Source organism: Coenobita brevimanus, chromosome 75 (genome assembly GCF_032717465.1).
Source record: "Coenobita brevimanus isolate Jiangsu-jjx chromosome 75, ASM3271746v2, whole genome shotgun sequence".
Classification (NCBI taxonomy): domain Eukaryota; kingdom Metazoa; phylum Arthropoda; class Malacostraca; order Decapoda; family Coenobitidae; genus Coenobita; species Coenobita brevimanus.
The window spans coordinates 1555117-1571494 of record NC_137028.1 but is presented as its reverse complement, the minus strand read 5'-3'; the positions used below and the strand labels follow the sequence as shown (position 1 = coordinate 1571494).

The 16378-nt window shown below is 43.0% G+C and overlaps 1 protein-coding gene across 1 annotated transcript in view; it reads left to right on the top strand.

Annotated features, from left to right (window-relative positions):
• The window catches only part of mGluR (metabotropic Glutamate Receptor), a 350025-nt gene that overhangs the window by 322269 nt on the left and 11378 nt on the right, over positions 1–16378 (top strand). The window contains exon 10 of the mRNA XM_080278811.1: positions 2665–2952. Coding sequence (XP_080134937.1) covers positions 2665–2952 — 288 coding nt within the window. The remainder of the gene's footprint in view (positions 1–2664; positions 2953–16378) is intronic.

Here is a 16378-nt window from a genome sequence, read left to right as displayed (position 1 = left end):
AATGGATTTCTTTAATGTGACTCTCAGAACTAGGGTAATTGTTCTCTCTCTCTCTCTCTCTCTGGCATTCGTAGTACCGGTATAGATTCTTTTATGTTATCGATGAAGTAGTTTCGTTGCTGGTTCGACATTGAGGTGGTGGTGGTGGAGGGGGGGGGGTCCGTAATGTGACCTGTCGTCAAGGTAGGGTACAATGGGCTATTCTCTCAATGTCCACGGTGTACCACGAATTCTTGGACCCAGTAATACCATGTCCATTTCTTCTCTTGAGTTTAGGGTCGTTTTCTTACACATTGGTCTTCATAATGCAGGGACTAACACATATTTCCCAGCCAGAGTGAATATTAAAGTGAAACATAATGACCACACAGAATTGCTTTCAGAAAAATATAACAAATACATTCTGATATATTGTGTAAACTGGGCATCCTCCAATGCTTCCCAGGTGCATCTGTTTTGGCACATTGTACTGTAGAGAAGTATTGGTCTTTGTATTGACATCTTTAGTCTAATGATATATTCTTAATCCAATTTACTTTAATTTCCTGAGGGATAATAATCATAATAAGGAGAATGAGGATTATGATGATAATGGTGATGATGATTTTGATGATAGTGATGATGATGATAATAACAATAATAATGATAATGGTGGTGATAATGATAATAAAAATAATAATAATAATAATAACAATAATAATAATAATAATAAATATAATAATGATAATAATAATGATGATGATGAAGGACTATGATATCAAAAAGTTAAGCAGACGATGATTGGATGTGAACATGGTAATATTTCTGATGACTGAGTGATATTTCCTGTAGATGATCTGTTATGGTGAAACGCTAGCAACTTGTTAGGTCGCCATGCCAACGTAATTATTTTTTCCTTCCCCTTATCCTTCTCTATCTTACTATTTTCCTTTATTCCCTCCTCTGCTTAATCTTTCTTCTTTCCCACCTCCTCCTTCTCCTCTCTTCCTTCGCCTTCAATCTGTCCTGCCCGCCTTTACTGTTTCCTTTATTCTGTCTTTTAATTAATCGCTCTACTTTCCCACTTCCTCTTCTCCTCTCTTCCGTCGTCTTCCTTGTCTTCTGCCTCCTCTCTCTTCTCTCTTCCAGTTCTTCTTTCTCCCTTCCTATTTCCCTCTTTTTCCCTACCATTTTCCTTACTTCTACTTCCCACTTCCTCTCTCCTTCTCTAGGTCTTTTTTCTTTTCTCCTCTCCTCTTTCCTCTTTCCCACTTCCCCCTCGTCTCTCCAGCCTCCTTTTTTTTCCCCCTCTTTCAGTACTCTTACTTCGTCTTCTTTCATACCCTCATTCTTTATTCACTCTTCCAATCCCTCCCTCGTCTACTATATTCGTCTATCTGGCCATTAACAGCTCTTCCTTCCTACTTTCTCTCTCTTATGTCTTCAGTATTGGATTCAATGTATTTACTTAGCGTATGATCAGCAACATGGCGAGAAGGTTAGATCACAGGCAGGCCATAATCACTATCACCACCACCACCACCACCACTACCACTACCATCATCATCATCATCATCATCACCACCACCACCACCACCACTACCTTCATCATTATCATCATCATTGCTGTATCACCACCACCATCATCATCACCACTACCACCACAATTACCATCATCGTCATCATCATCATCATCATCACCTTTTATTTTCTCCCAAAAGATGGCCGCTTCTTATATTGTTGTTCCCAGGCTATAGTAATGGCTGGCAGCACACGCACACGCACATCTAGGGGCACACATATGCACTCACACGTAGAGGGCACCACACGCAACACGCACATCTAACGGCACACACACGCACTCACACGTAGAGAGCAGCACACGCACACTGACTAGTAACCATTTTGGCTATGTGTTGCTACTAGTGGCAAATGACGAGCCGTGCACACACACACACACACACACACACACACACACACACACACACACACACACACACACACACACACACACACACACACACACACACACACACACATAAGAGATACACATGCCTCCTCCCCACCTCTCTCTCTCTCTCTCTCTCTCTCTCTCTCCTCAAAACAGTCCAGCTTTTACTCCCTTTCACCAACGCGTTTCACTGTGCCAGCGAAAATAAATATAATTCGTGCTATGAACCCCGCATCGATAAAGCGCTAAATAATATAACAATTTCCATTTTATTTATGGCTGGATCGTAAATATTTATCACACATCGTTTATCTGTAATTTGGGAGGCATGAATGATGAATGAATGGATTTATGGACCATTTCAGTGCACATTATGTTTGGGAATTTCGACTGCTTTTGTATTTCATTTTTACCCATTTTCTGGTTCCTGCCTAGTACATCTGAAACATTGGGAAATTGATGATGGTGATGATGATGATGGCCATGGTGATGATGATGATGATGATGATGGTGATGATGATGGTGATAACTTTTTGTGTGGATGATAATGATAGTTAAGGTGATGAAGATGAAAAGCGCAAAGAACGAAGTCTCCCCTGATCTGGACAGAAACGTATGGAAGTAACAAGAATAAAAAAATAAAAAAATAAAATAAAAAATATGGCGTCGAACTGATGGTGTTAATGATCCTCATGTACCCGACAGGCGTTAATTCCAATCCTTCCTCTTCCCAGGTGGTGGCGACGGTGGTGTGGCTAGTGATCGAACCCCCGGGAGTAAGATTCGACTACCCGACTCGAGACCAAGTGATTCTCAAATGCCGCATCAAGGATTCCTCGTTCCTGCTCTCGCTCATCTACAACATGTTCCTCATCACCACCTGCACCGTGTACGCCGTCAAGACACGTAAGATCCCAGAGAACTTCAACGAGAGCAAGTTCATCGGGTTCACCATGTACACCACCTGCATCATCTGGCTCGCCTTCGTGCCCATCTACTTCGGCACTGGCAATTCTTATGAGGTTAGTGGTTAGGGAATTGAGTGAGTGAGTGGATGAGGGAGGGAGGGAGGGAGGAAGTGGATGAGGGAGGAAGGGATGAAGGGAGGGAGGGATTGGTAGAGTGACTGAGACTTTCACTCATATCTGCTTCGGGACAGGGATTCGTAAGCGGTGAGTGGCCAGAGGTGGATGAACTGATGGATCCCTAGTTGATGGATGGATGAATGGACTGACTGACTGACTAGCTGACTGACTGACTGACTTACTAAGACTTTCGTGTCCATCTTCTTTGGAACAAGGGTTCGTACGAGATGAGCGCAGAAAAACATTCATACACATCTCTGAAGGCGATGATGATTCTTTTAGCAACTCGACAGCATATCAGACCACCCATTAATGCATAAATGATGGTGCGCTAACCATTATTTTATATGTTACACTGCACCAGTTCCAGTACTCTTGAAGCAGATCATAAATTTCTCTTATTATTATTATTATTATTATTATTATTATTATTGTTATTATTATTATTATTATAAGTATTAAAATCATAGTCAAAGTTATTTCTCATGTCTCCTCTCTGTATCATCCTCAACATAATCATCCTTTTCCTCTTCACTCACTCTCGCTTCCAACTCTTCTTTCTCTCTTTCTTCCTCCACCTTTCCCTACTCTTCCTCATCACACTCCCCCTCTTCCTCGCCCCACTCTCCCCCGCTCCCTCTCTTCCTCCCACAGTACATGTTATTAGATTATCTCGTTTAAGCACCTAGCCTCATCTCCTTCAGCAGAACCCAGGGGAGTGTTAAGTCGGATGCAGGTCGCGTTTTTTCCCTTTTATTCCCCCAAGCACTTCTTATATATATATTCCCCACACTCTTTTCACCGGCTTGAGCGAATTAGGGAAAAGTAGGTGTGGGCAGGAGAGAAGGTTGATTGTTGTTACACCATTCTCCTTTTTTTTTTTTTTTTAACTTTTTCCACGCTATTTTCTTCCTGTTTTGGCAAGTATCTTTTATTTTTAAGTTTCTCTTTGTTCTATTTACGTACGATTTTAGCCCCTGTTCTCCTATATGCCATTTCTTTTTTCTATTTTAACTTATTCTTCATTTTATCCCATTATTCCTATTTTTTTTCCCCCATTCCTCATTTCCCCACATATTTCCCTGATCTCTACCCCATTCCCTCATTTCTTCCCCATTTCGCAAGTTTCCATATACATATAAAACTTTCAACCAATTTCCTCATCCTCACACTTTCCTTTTTTGTCCTTTCTCCCCATTTTCACTCCTTATATATTCTTTTTACTCTATTCACAATTTTGTCTTTTTTTTTCTAACAATATACTTTTTAACCGCTAATGTACTTTTTTCTTTATTGTTATTTCTCTCTTTTTTTTTCATTTCCTTTTCTTTCTACTCCCTGCTCCTTTTCCCCTCCATGTAATCACTGTATATCGCGTCAGCAGTGCGGATTATTTTCCTGAGCACGCACAAGGAACTTCTGGCTGGCTAGTATGATATCTCTATTCTCTCTCTCTCTCTCTCTCTCTCTCTCTCTCTCTCTCTCACACACACACACACACACACACACACACACACACACACAGACTCACATTCCCTCCCCCTCTCCCTCTCCCTTCCTCTCTCTCCCCCTCACACAGACACACGGAGGTAATGCCATACGAGAGGAGAAAACAGAGAAACGAGGAAATAATGATGATGGAGGCAGAGAGTTTCGCCTTTACGCTGGCCAGGAATGACTAGTTCTTTCTCTTGCCTCTCAGTTGAAGTCCTAGCACCAATTTTGCTCTAACGGGAGGTGGCAAAGCGAGGTGGTGTGTGTGTGTGTGTTTGTGAGAGAGAGAGAGAGAGAGAGAGAGAGACATAGACGCAAGATTGTTTTTACACCTCTTTATTTCGTTCCAAATATTTCGGAACTAAATGATGAGTGAATGCAACAGTGGCCAGCGACTATTGGTTCGTGTCACATTCCCTCTCACGAAGGATGAAAACTCTGAGCATTTTGTCAGCTGGATGGAAAGACAAGAGCGCTAAAGTTCTACCAATACTTCCCAAAGTCGTATCATAGTTGACGGAAATATTGAAAGTCAGGGAAGACATGGCAATGGTCAAGAATCAGAACTGCATGCAACTTTTAATTCCAGAACCTGTATCTTAACTACCATGACTCTTTAAGCTTTCTATCTGTCTGTCTATCTATCTGCCTAACTATCTATCTACTTATCTAACTATCTATCTATCTAGTATTATCTCCAGACAGTTTAATTCAGCTAAATGATATGCTGTAGCTCGACCTATAAGGGCTAGGCATTTGCGTTCATTGATCCATTGAAAGACTGTGGATCTCTCCTAAAGCCACATAATATACTTAATGTTAACCTTATTTATATGAAAAAGAAGTCATGGCACCGGAGTAAATGACCTTTTCACTATCTTTTATTATTATTATTATTATTATTATTAATTATATTATTATTATTATTATTATTGCTACTATTACACGAATTAATTCAGCTTTGGAGAGCCACCTTATTATAGACAGATAATGAAGACTACACCCAAACCCCTGTTCAAAAAAATCTCCCCTGGGCTACATAAAATCGTCTATAATAAATGAAGTAGGTCATCTGAATGGAGCTAATTTTCTCCTGTGGAACGTGTGAGGTGTCGATGGGAAAGTGGACCTCGGGAGCGCGGAGGAAAAAAGACTCGACTAATGAGAGACTTTAGGCGGACGTGAGAAAAAGAGATTGGGAGATAAGGGAGTGAAATGAGGGGGATTGGGAGAGAGATGGGGAGGGGGATCAGAGAACAGAGGTGGTTGATAATGAGAAAGATAAGGCCAGAAATTAGTGGGCGAAGAGAGAGGAGGAGGATTATTACTAGGGGAAAATAATTTTGCTGTGATGTATTAGGGAAGCATGTAGATAAAGATATTCTAATACTCTCACGCTCCTGTGACTCACTCTCAGCACAATAAAATCGTCTTTGTTATAGCTGGAATAGAATACTGGAGCTGCCCCGACCGTGAGAGGGTTAATGGTGACGGTATTAAAACTCCCGGACCCCCATGACTCACTCTCAAAAGAATATAGCACTTTGGTGTTAGGTGGAATAGATCAGTAGACTTGCGCCGACGATGAGAGGGGTGACGGTGACAGCACTAACAGTCTGGTTCTTATACCCACTCACCTGCATCAAGAAAATGAAGGGAAAAGGCAGAGACCCTTAGGAAAGAAGGAAGAAGAGGCGGTGATAATGAAGATATTGAGTGTAAGAGGATGCGTGAGGGAGAGGCAAGGAGGAGACCATTAGGGGCGAAGAGGACAGGAAGAAAGAATAGGAGGGAAAGAAAGGAAAATGTGAAGATGAAAAGAAAGGGAAAAATGAAGGAAAAGCAAATCACTAGAGCATCAGTGTATAAACCGATGATGCAAAAGTGAGGAAAAAAAAGTAAGAGAGACAGAAAGAAGAAGAAGAAGCATATTTTGAAGGAAGCTAGAGAAGAAAAAAAAGAAAATATGAAGGAAGAGAAAATCAAAAGAGAACTAGAGGATGAGCTAAGTGAGATAGGAAAAAGAAAAAAGTTAAGAAAGGAGAGACGAAAGAGAAAAATGGCGAAGAATCTGAAGGAACGAAAGAGGCTGAGACGGATATTAAATAATGTGGAGGGTGGAAGCAGAAAGAAGCAAAGGATGAGAGAGAGAGAGAGAGAGAGAGAAAGAGAGAGAGAGAGAGAGAGAGAGAGAGAGAGAGGTTAATAGAGGCTAGTATCTAACTCACCCAGAACTTTATAAAATAATGTATAGACAGCAAAAACAAAACATATATCACATCCTCGGTCTGAAGTAATTGACCAGTACCCTGTAATTGCCCTCTAATACAACAAATTACCCAGCTAATCACAAACACACAAGCCCTCCTAATGACCCCAACACTAATCACCTCAATTATATTTTTTTTCACCCGCAATTAATCACTCGCCCAAAATTACAATATATATCCAAGGGACGAAATTTTTTGCCAACACAAGGAGCGACATCCCGTTCGTCTCTCCCGCAAATTAAAAATGATTAATTGAATTCATTTTCCTGGCTTCTAATTTTTCTTTTCCAAGGCCGGTCGTCGTCGCCATGCGGACCTCGAAGGAGCAATCATTGTTATTAAACTGTCGTGGTGTGGGATTCGCTCTCCTTGGTTGGTTCTGTCGTTTCTTCCTCTCTCTCTCTCTCTCTCTCTCTCTCTCTCCATGAAAAAAAAAGAAAAACACGCAATAACCCTGGTGAAAGAAAATATCCAGCCGTATGTGAAAGAATAGACTTAAGCACAGGTGTATATGTGATGTCTGGGAAGTAACAGGTGAAGGACATAAGACGAAGGGTAAGGAAAGATAAAGATTTAAGAAACAACTGCCCAGGTAGGTAAGAAAATGGGCGTGTCTGGGAAGGTGACTGACGGTAAATAATCTACGTATTCCATTTCACCCCTTCTGGAAAATAGGGGCCTGAGGCTAGGCTAAGGTAGTCCAGAATATTGACAGAGAGAGACAGAGACAGACAGACAGACCGAGGGACAGCCAGAGAGAAAGAAGCACAAAAGAAAGTGTAAACACCTGGGTGAGAGTAGAGCAGGAAGTAAGGTCTCATAACAACCACTCTATATGCAGATTTACCTTTATGAAGACCACATCGTCGCCAAAAACAAAAGGAGTATCACCCTACCACATTTTTGTCTCTCATTTTGTCTTCATTTTCAGCAGAGTACTTTCCATAATTAGATAGGCTTTGATTCAGATGCATATATACAAGTTACCCCATAATTTCTTTTTCTCGGAGGGAATGATCTTGCGGGCTTCTATCCTTTGGTTCCTTCTTTCTTGCAGTTTAGGAGAGATTTTTCGAATTGCAGAGGTTAGAAAGGCCTTCGCATACCCTTTCACAATCAGAGCTCCTTCTTAAGCTGAGCAAATCGTCTGGAGGTAGAAGGAATAGTCAGTGAAAGTACCTCAATAGATATGTTACTAAATCCGTCTCGACTTAAACTTCTCTTTGCAGGAAGGTCAAGGAAAAGGAGAGTGCAACATCCTCCCATTTATTTTCTCTTCCTGGAGAAAAGAATATGAGATATGAGAAAAAAATTAGTGCATGTTTTTTTTTTATATGAATCTCAAGTATTTCCCCCACGGCGCCTTGTCTCAAAGCGTTCTAAAAGTGTCACAAATCATATTAGCCTTTCTTGCTGTAATTTACTCCCATTTTTGCACAACTTTCTTTGCTGGTCTTGTAACTACTATACCTATCTCCGTCTATATCCCTGCTTCAGTCCCTACCATTACCACTGTTAACCACTACCTTTACCACGACCACTACCACTACCCCCATTTCTAAGCCTATCACTATCACTACCCCTACTCTCTATCCCTATTCCTACACCTGTCCCTACCATTACCCTTTCCCCATATTCTTACACCTATCCCTACCACTACCCTGTCCCCTATTCTTTTCCCCAATAATTCCTCCCCCTGTTCATCACTCATATCATACAACACATTCCTTTTTTCTTTAGGTCTTACTCTACATGCACGAATCATATTTATATAACATTCATTTCATTCAGATCTTAGTCAACATCCACGTGTCATTATTTATACAACACATTCTTTTTAATTCATTTGTTACTCTAGAGAAAAGTGTCATAATTTGTACCATGTAACACTTAGTTTTTTCTGACATTAGGAAGTTCAATATTCTGAGCACATAACCTCTAACATGCAAGCCCTACATATCAGGCCAAGTTTAATACTGGATGGTGTTAAGGGAAAGAGTAATTCGTTCACAAGAAAGGTAATATTTTGATCCTTGTGCAGTCGCTTTCTGTGTCGAGTCCTTTTCTGTATCGTTATTATTTGGTTCTCTTTAAGCCCTAGACCTTGACCTTTCCTTGTCATTGTCTTTTTAGTTAGGGAGGGGTATCAGAGAGGAAGTAGGAGAGACAAAAGAGAAAAAAGGCATCAGAAAGAAGGTGGGGAATACAAGAAACGAGGAAGGCGGTTTTATATGTGAATCGATTATGACAAAGGAAACATCTAAAATTTAAACTACTTTCAGACGAAAAAAAAAAATTAAGCATACGGAAGAGAGAAAATAAAAGGAAGGAAACTACAAACGCACTACACAGACAAGACTACGCCTCTCTTCCATCACAGTAACTCTCGTAGCAATATGATCTTAGCTTCAGGACATGCCGGGGAGAAAATACCGTGGCTGTAATAATAGAGTGAGACCAGTGTTACCCACGAGAATATCTGGCTTGGCTCGGAGAATATCTGATTGCTTTGTGCGTCACTGTGTATCAGAGTAATGATCAGAAGTTGCGCTCCAGGGGATGAGAGAGAGAGAGAGAGAGAGAGAGAGAGAGAGAGAGAGAGAGAGAGAGAGAGAGAGAGTTTGTGTGTGTGTACGAGCTTGTGCATCATGTGTGTGCGTTGGTATTGTGTGAGAGAGTGATTTATAGTATGTGCCACCTCTCTCTCTCTCTCTCTCTCTCTCTCTCTCTCTCTCTCTCTCTCTCTCTCTCTCGTATTTTCTGTGTATATTAGCGTCTGCGTTGTTCCTAATAGCAGAGGTTATAAGAGCATATAGGGAGAAGCATTGTAAGTACAGTTAATGAGTGTGAGGCTACGTGTGTTTTTAATAGAGTCAATACGAATATACAGGACGTTGTGAATGCTGGAAGGAGAAAAATAAAGAGATAGATAGACAGATAAATAGATAGATAGATAGACAGGTAGAGATATAGATAGGTACCGTAGATGGATAGGTAGACAGAGAAACAGTGATTCTAATACAAATGCAGATGTCAATGTAGAGATAGATAGAGATGAATAGGTACACACACACACACACACACACACACACACACACACACACACACACACACACACACACACACACACACACACACACACATTTCTCCTGCCTCTCCTACTTTTTCTCTTCCTTCTCAACTCTCCCTCCTCTTCACCCTCTTCATCCTCCCTCACTTTTCTCCCTTTCCTTCTTCCTATCTTCCATTCCTACCGTTTCTCATTGATTTTTAGCAGAATCACATTTACCCCCAGCAGACAGCCTCGTTATGGGTCACTGGCCTCCTGTTATCAGTTCTTCCTGTGCATTGCCCTTCCTCTTCCTCCATCTCTCCTCTCCTCTCCTTCCTCCTCTTCCTCCACCCTCTCTTCTCCCTTCCTTCCTCCTGTTTCATCCTCGCGACACATCTCTTCCTCTTCTTGCTCCTCCAAATTTCTTCTCCCTCCTCCTCTTCCTCCAAAGCTTAATTGTTTTATACCATTCTCTCCTCTTCCTCCTCCTCTGTACCTTTCCTTCCTGTCCCTATTCCTTCATATTTCCTCTCCCTCCTCTTCCCCTCTTCTTCCTCCTCATCTTTCATTTCTTCTTCTTTTTCCACTCTTCTTCCTTCTCCTCATCTCCACCTCCCTCTTCTTACCATTTCTCTACTTCCTCTTCCTACACCTTAATTCTTCCCCCTCTTCCTCCTCCTCTTCCTCCTCCTCTTCCCCAGCAGGCCACCGAAGGGCGTGACAAGGTGGGGCCGCCAAACTTTATTAGAGAAAAAATCCTCCTCCTTCGTTCACCCTTCACACCTTGTCTTCTCTCTCTCTCTCTCTCTCTCTCTCTCTCCTTTTCTTCTCTCTTTCTTCATTCTACCTCTTACTCTCGCTTTTCTCATTCTTTTTCCTTCTCCCTCATTCAGTCTACCTCTTCTCTCCATTTCCCTCTCTCTGTTCGCTTACCCTCTTCCTCTTTCCTTCCCTCTCTCCCTCATCTCTCCCTCTCCTGTTTCCCGGAAGAGGTGGAGGGGAGAGGGATGTAGCAAGAGAGGTGAACAGACCAACACCGCCAATAACAACTTCATTCCTACTTCAAGTTTATAAAAAAAAAAAAAAAAAATCGAAAAAAGTTAACAGGAATAAATACTAAGGTGAAAATGTTGCAAATTCATTTCCATGTTTTGTCTACAATTGTCAAACTAAATCGTATGCAATTAGAATAAACTACCTGCCTTTTACTGATGCGGCGAAACATTTACACAGTATTACTTCTTAAGGCTTTGATTACTTTGGATTTTTCTGTATTGCACATGACCTAATTGTCTAAAATTAAGGAGATTATCTATATTTGTGAGGAGCTTCTAAGGAAAAGAAATTTATATATATAATGGTTTTACTTGTGAGATGGAGCCAGGGTTTCGAAGGTGTTGATGCTGCGTGAGTGAATGACGATGTGGCCTTTGCACTGGCCTGGCTGATTGGTAGTTCATTTGATGTTGTGCTTTCTCCTTTTGTTTCGGATCCTACAGTACGTCAAACCCATCTCTCAGTTAGAAGAACGGTTTAGATGATTAAAGTTGATGATGATGATGTTGAGGATGGGACAAAGGATGACGATGATGGTAGTAAAGATGATGATGATAATGGTGATGATAATGATGATGATGATAGCCAATAGCAGTAAGTCAGGCCTCTCAAGTCCTCGTCTTTTCCAGTATTTTATTCCAGCTAACGCCAAACGATTATATTCAGCTGCCAGTGCGTGACAGGTACCTGAGTCAGTTGATGCCAGCCAAGATTCTTACATGTACCCTTTGCTCTCCCCTTTTGCCCGAGTCCCCAGAGGAGTAAGGGGTAAGGGGAGATGTGAGGAGGAAAGGGTGAGGCCAAGATTGGGAGAGAAGATAGGGGTGGAGGCAAAGAGGATGGTGGGGGTTGGGGGAGTGGTACGGGGATGGAGGAAGGGATGGAGGGGGTGGATGGGTAAGTGGGGGGGAAAGCGAGGCAGCTGGGACTCGGGAAGGGGTGGGGGAGATGGAAAGAAAGGTAGGAGGGGGTGGAAAGTGATGGAGAGAAAGGGGGGAAGGAAGGCAGGAGTGGGATGGAGGAAGAAGGAAGGCAAACGGAGGGGTTGGGGGAGGATGGGCGGAGGGGAGGGGGGAAGAGAGGCAGAAGGTGTTGGAGGGAGGTGAAGGGATGCAGGAGGGGGATGAGGGAGGGGGATTCTGACCTCTGACCTACCTCATTTCGGTAAGTCTTGTCTGTACCCTCATTTCCCCCTCCACAAATGTCACATCCCTCCTCTCCACCCATGGTCCCGACACTGAATAAATTTGTCTGGCGATGCTAAGAATAAACTGGTCAGGATTTCCGTCTTAAAGAGTTACAGGGCTGTTTCTGCTTTACTGTATCTATTTTTGGACTCGTAGAATACAGTAGTTAATCTTGCCATGCCTTGTATCAAACGTCCTCTGATGAACCCACAGATCTAGTTATATATTCTGTTACTTCGTACTTCTTTTCACACACACACACACACACACACACACACACACACACACACACACACACACACACACACACACACACACACACACACACACACACACACACACACCATAGCACCTCCCTTTCTCCCTCTCTCTCTCTCTCTCTCTCTCCCTTAACTAATCCCCTCTACACGTTCCTAGAATTTTCCTTTCCCCTTTTATCCACGAATCACTCTCCTATCCTCCCTTTCTCTCTCTCACCCCCCTGCCCCGCCCCCTTCGTTCCCTCGCCCCCCGAAAAAAAAAAATCCCTCCCTTTAGTAACCCCCTGACACTTTCCCAAAAGCATTCCCTTTTCGTTTTTCCCACGAACCCTTTCTCCCGTCCTCATCCTTCCTCCCTCCTCCCCTCTTCCGTACCCCCCCCCATAAATAAAATAGTCTCCCACCTCCCCACAGACCCCCCCCCTCCCCGTCTCCCTTCATTAATCCCCATGACCCTTTCCAAAATTTCCTCCTTTCCCTTTTTTCCTTCCACGAGTCGCTGCTTAACCCCTCCGACTCCCCCCCCTCAAAAAAAAAAAAAAAAAAAAAAAAACTATCCCTTTCTCCACTCTCTCACTCCATACCTAACACCTTCCCCAATTTTTCACCTTTCTTTTTTTTAATCCAGGACCTTCTTCTCCAATCCTATCCTTCTTTCTCCCCCCTTCCGCCATCCTCTAAAAAAAAAAACACTCTCCCTATATACCCCCTCCCTTTCCCTTACCTCAGATTTTCCTTCCTCTCTCCTGCGTCCCCTTTTCTCCAGTCCCTCTACCCCTTTCCTTTCTTCCTTTCCCTATCCTTTTCCCTCTCTCCCCTACCCCCGCTTTCGCCTCTACTTTCTCCCTCCTTCCTTTTCCCTTCTCCATTTCCCTTCCTCTCCTCCCCCTCTCCTCCTTTTCCTCCTCCTTCTCCTTCCCCTCATTTCCTTCCTCTCCTCCTTTCGTTCTTCTCCTTCTCTCTCCTCCTTTTTTCCTCATCCCTCCCACCCCACCTTTCCCCCATCCAATATAGAAAATTATAAGACAGTTCCTTCACTTATCAGAGTATCCCGGGTGATTAATTAAATGATTAGGGCGACAAAAAAGGGGTTTCTTCTCAGAGGCTCTTCACCACCTCATTTATACATGGAGGAAATTATATCTAGTGGAGACGACAGAATTCTTTGCTTTTTAATTTTATGCTGCCTTCAGACGATTTTATTCAGCTTAGGAGTGGCACCTCGTCGTCTAAAGGATAAACACAGACTCCAATAGCATTAATTCTCCCATGACTCACTTTCACGTGAATAAAATCGTCTGGCGTTACCTGGAATAGAATACTAGAGTTAAACTGAACATGGGAGGGTAATACAATATTATATATCTTAGGTACATAGCAGAGGTCGCCATGTGTTGTATATTTGAGAAAGACTTTAGTTAAAAATGTAATTGGTATTCGGTTTTTTCACTGGGAATGCTGTTAATAGTTGTCTCTTTGTCGTCCTTTTAGTTTCTTTGCTGTCTGATATGGGAAGCAATTTCCAGTAAAATAAAAAAAAGCCTTCGTTCTAGAATTGCTTGTTGGAATAATTACCCCTCTCCTCACTTTCATTTTTTATCTGTCTTTCCCTTTGTCTTTCTAATTCCACTTGTACCTTTATTTTCTTGTGTGTTATCCGACTTATTATGCGTCGCCCGTGGCCTGGGACGCAGATTAAGTGCCTCCCCTACCCAAGTGACTGGCTTCTGGGTTACATGAAAACCGGCTTGGAGAGACTGTATTGTGGTGTGAGAGGCAACGTTTCTGTATAGGTGGGTAGATTGATAGATGGATAGGTAGGTAGGTAGGTAGGTAGGTAGGTAGACAGATACATAGACAGACACAAACAAATTGATATAGAAATAGATGGACAGATAAACACATCAACATAGACTGAACGAGATATAGACATAAAGAAACACAGATAAACAAAGAGAAACACTGCGTACACCTTTCTTCATCTCTCCTTCTTTTACTTCCTGCCACGCCCCCGGACCCGACCTGAGGACAAGGTTTCAGCCCCGTTCATTATTCAAGCCTCAAGCGCTGGACAAACTTGTGGGGAAAGGTTGTGTCTTTGCATCCCCTCCCTCCCCTCCACGCCCCTCCTCTCCCCTCCACTCCCCTCCTTTCCACTCCCTTCCTCTCTCCTCCCTTCCTTATCTTCTTACTACCCTTTCTCCCCTATTCTCCCTCACTACTCTCACTTCACCCCTCTTCACCCCTCCTTCTCTCTCTCTCTTGCCCACACCCTGCACCTCTCCTCTCTCCATCCCTCCTTCCACATTCCACACTGTTCACTACGTCCTTTCTTCTTCTCCTCCCTCGGTCCCTCACAACGTCAAAATTCTCTTCCTCCCTCCCTCCCTCCCTCTCTGATTTCAATTCCCACCTTTCCTCCCGTCCTTCCTCCCTCCCTTCCTACCTCTCTGACTCCACATTCTCTCCCTCCCTCCCTTCCTCCTTCCTGAATCCACATTTTCTCCCTTCCTCCCTCTCTCCCTGACTCCACATTCTCTCCCTCTCTCCCTCCCTCCCTGACCTCACATCTCTCATTTCCTCCTGTCCTGACCCCTGATATTCACTGACCTTTCGATCTAACCAAAAATTCATCCTTCCCTCATCCCACACCCGGACGTCGCTCTTCCGTGTCCTCACTCTTCACTATCCTCACTCTTACCTACCCTCACTCATCCCTGTCCTCACTCTTCCCCATCCTCACTCTTCCCTTTCTTCACTCTTCCCCATCCTCACTCTTTCCTATTCTCACTCTTCCCTCTCCTCACTTTTCTCTATCCTCACTCTCCCGTATCCTCACTCTCCCCTATCCTCGTTTTTCCCTAGCCTAATTCTTCCCCTCACTATCCTCATCACCAGACTTCACTCTTCCCTATCCTCACTCCTTCCATCACTCAATCCTATCCTCGCCCCTCCCTTCACTATCCTCAACATCAGACATCACTTAGCCTTACTTTTTTCTCCTATCCTCACCTTTCCTATCCTCACCCGTCCTCATCCTCACCCTATCCTCACGCTTATGTTCCAGGCATTGTTTTCATTCGACATCAATTAATTTTTTCCTCTAATCTCAATTTCTCTCCCTTTTCGACGATAATTTTTTCCCCCCACCATTTTTCACATTGCTGGGTACGGTTGCGGTCAAAAGTTCGTTTACACAGATTAATAATTTTTTCACGTATTCTAGACGGTACAGGAGGATTCGTAGCACCCTTTCCCTAGCTATTTATTTTGCGTTTGCTTTTTATATTGCTTTACTAGTTTATGTCTGTTTATTTCTTATTAACCCCTCTCACCCTTGCCTTTTCTCTCATCTTCCATTGTCCTGCTATCATCCATCTCCTTTGTTTCTTTTTCCATCCTTCTAATTCTTCTCTTTACTTATTCTTCCCTTTTCATTCTTCCTTTCTTCCCTTGCCTCACTCTTCCTTTCTTCCTTTCCATTATCCTTTCATTCTTCCCTTGCCTTATCCTTTCCTTCTTCCATTTTCGATCTTCTCATTCTTCCCTTCCTCCCTTGCCTCATTCTTCCTTTCTTCCCTTCCATCATCCTTCCATCCTTCCTTCTTCCCTTTTCGTTCTTCTCATTCTTCCCTTCATCCTTTGCCACAGTCTTCCTTTCGTCTTTTCTATCGTCCTCTCATTCTTCGCTTTCCTTATACATCCCTTCTCCCCTTTTCATCCTCCCCTCTTTTATCACCATCCTCCCTCTCCCCTACTGCTCATTACCCCTCCCCAGCCCTCCCCTCTTCCCTTTGATGCATTTCCTTTTTCCTTTCCTGGCCTTTGTGTTGTGATTCGAAACACTGGCATTACAGAACAGGGGAAGCTACAGGAATTTGGTTGGCCACAAGAAGGAATTTAATTTGGTATACTTCGCTTGGTCCTGATTAAAAAGAGATCATACTAGCTATTCACACACACACACACACACACACACACACACACACACACACACACACACACACACACACACACACACACACACACACACACACACCGTAT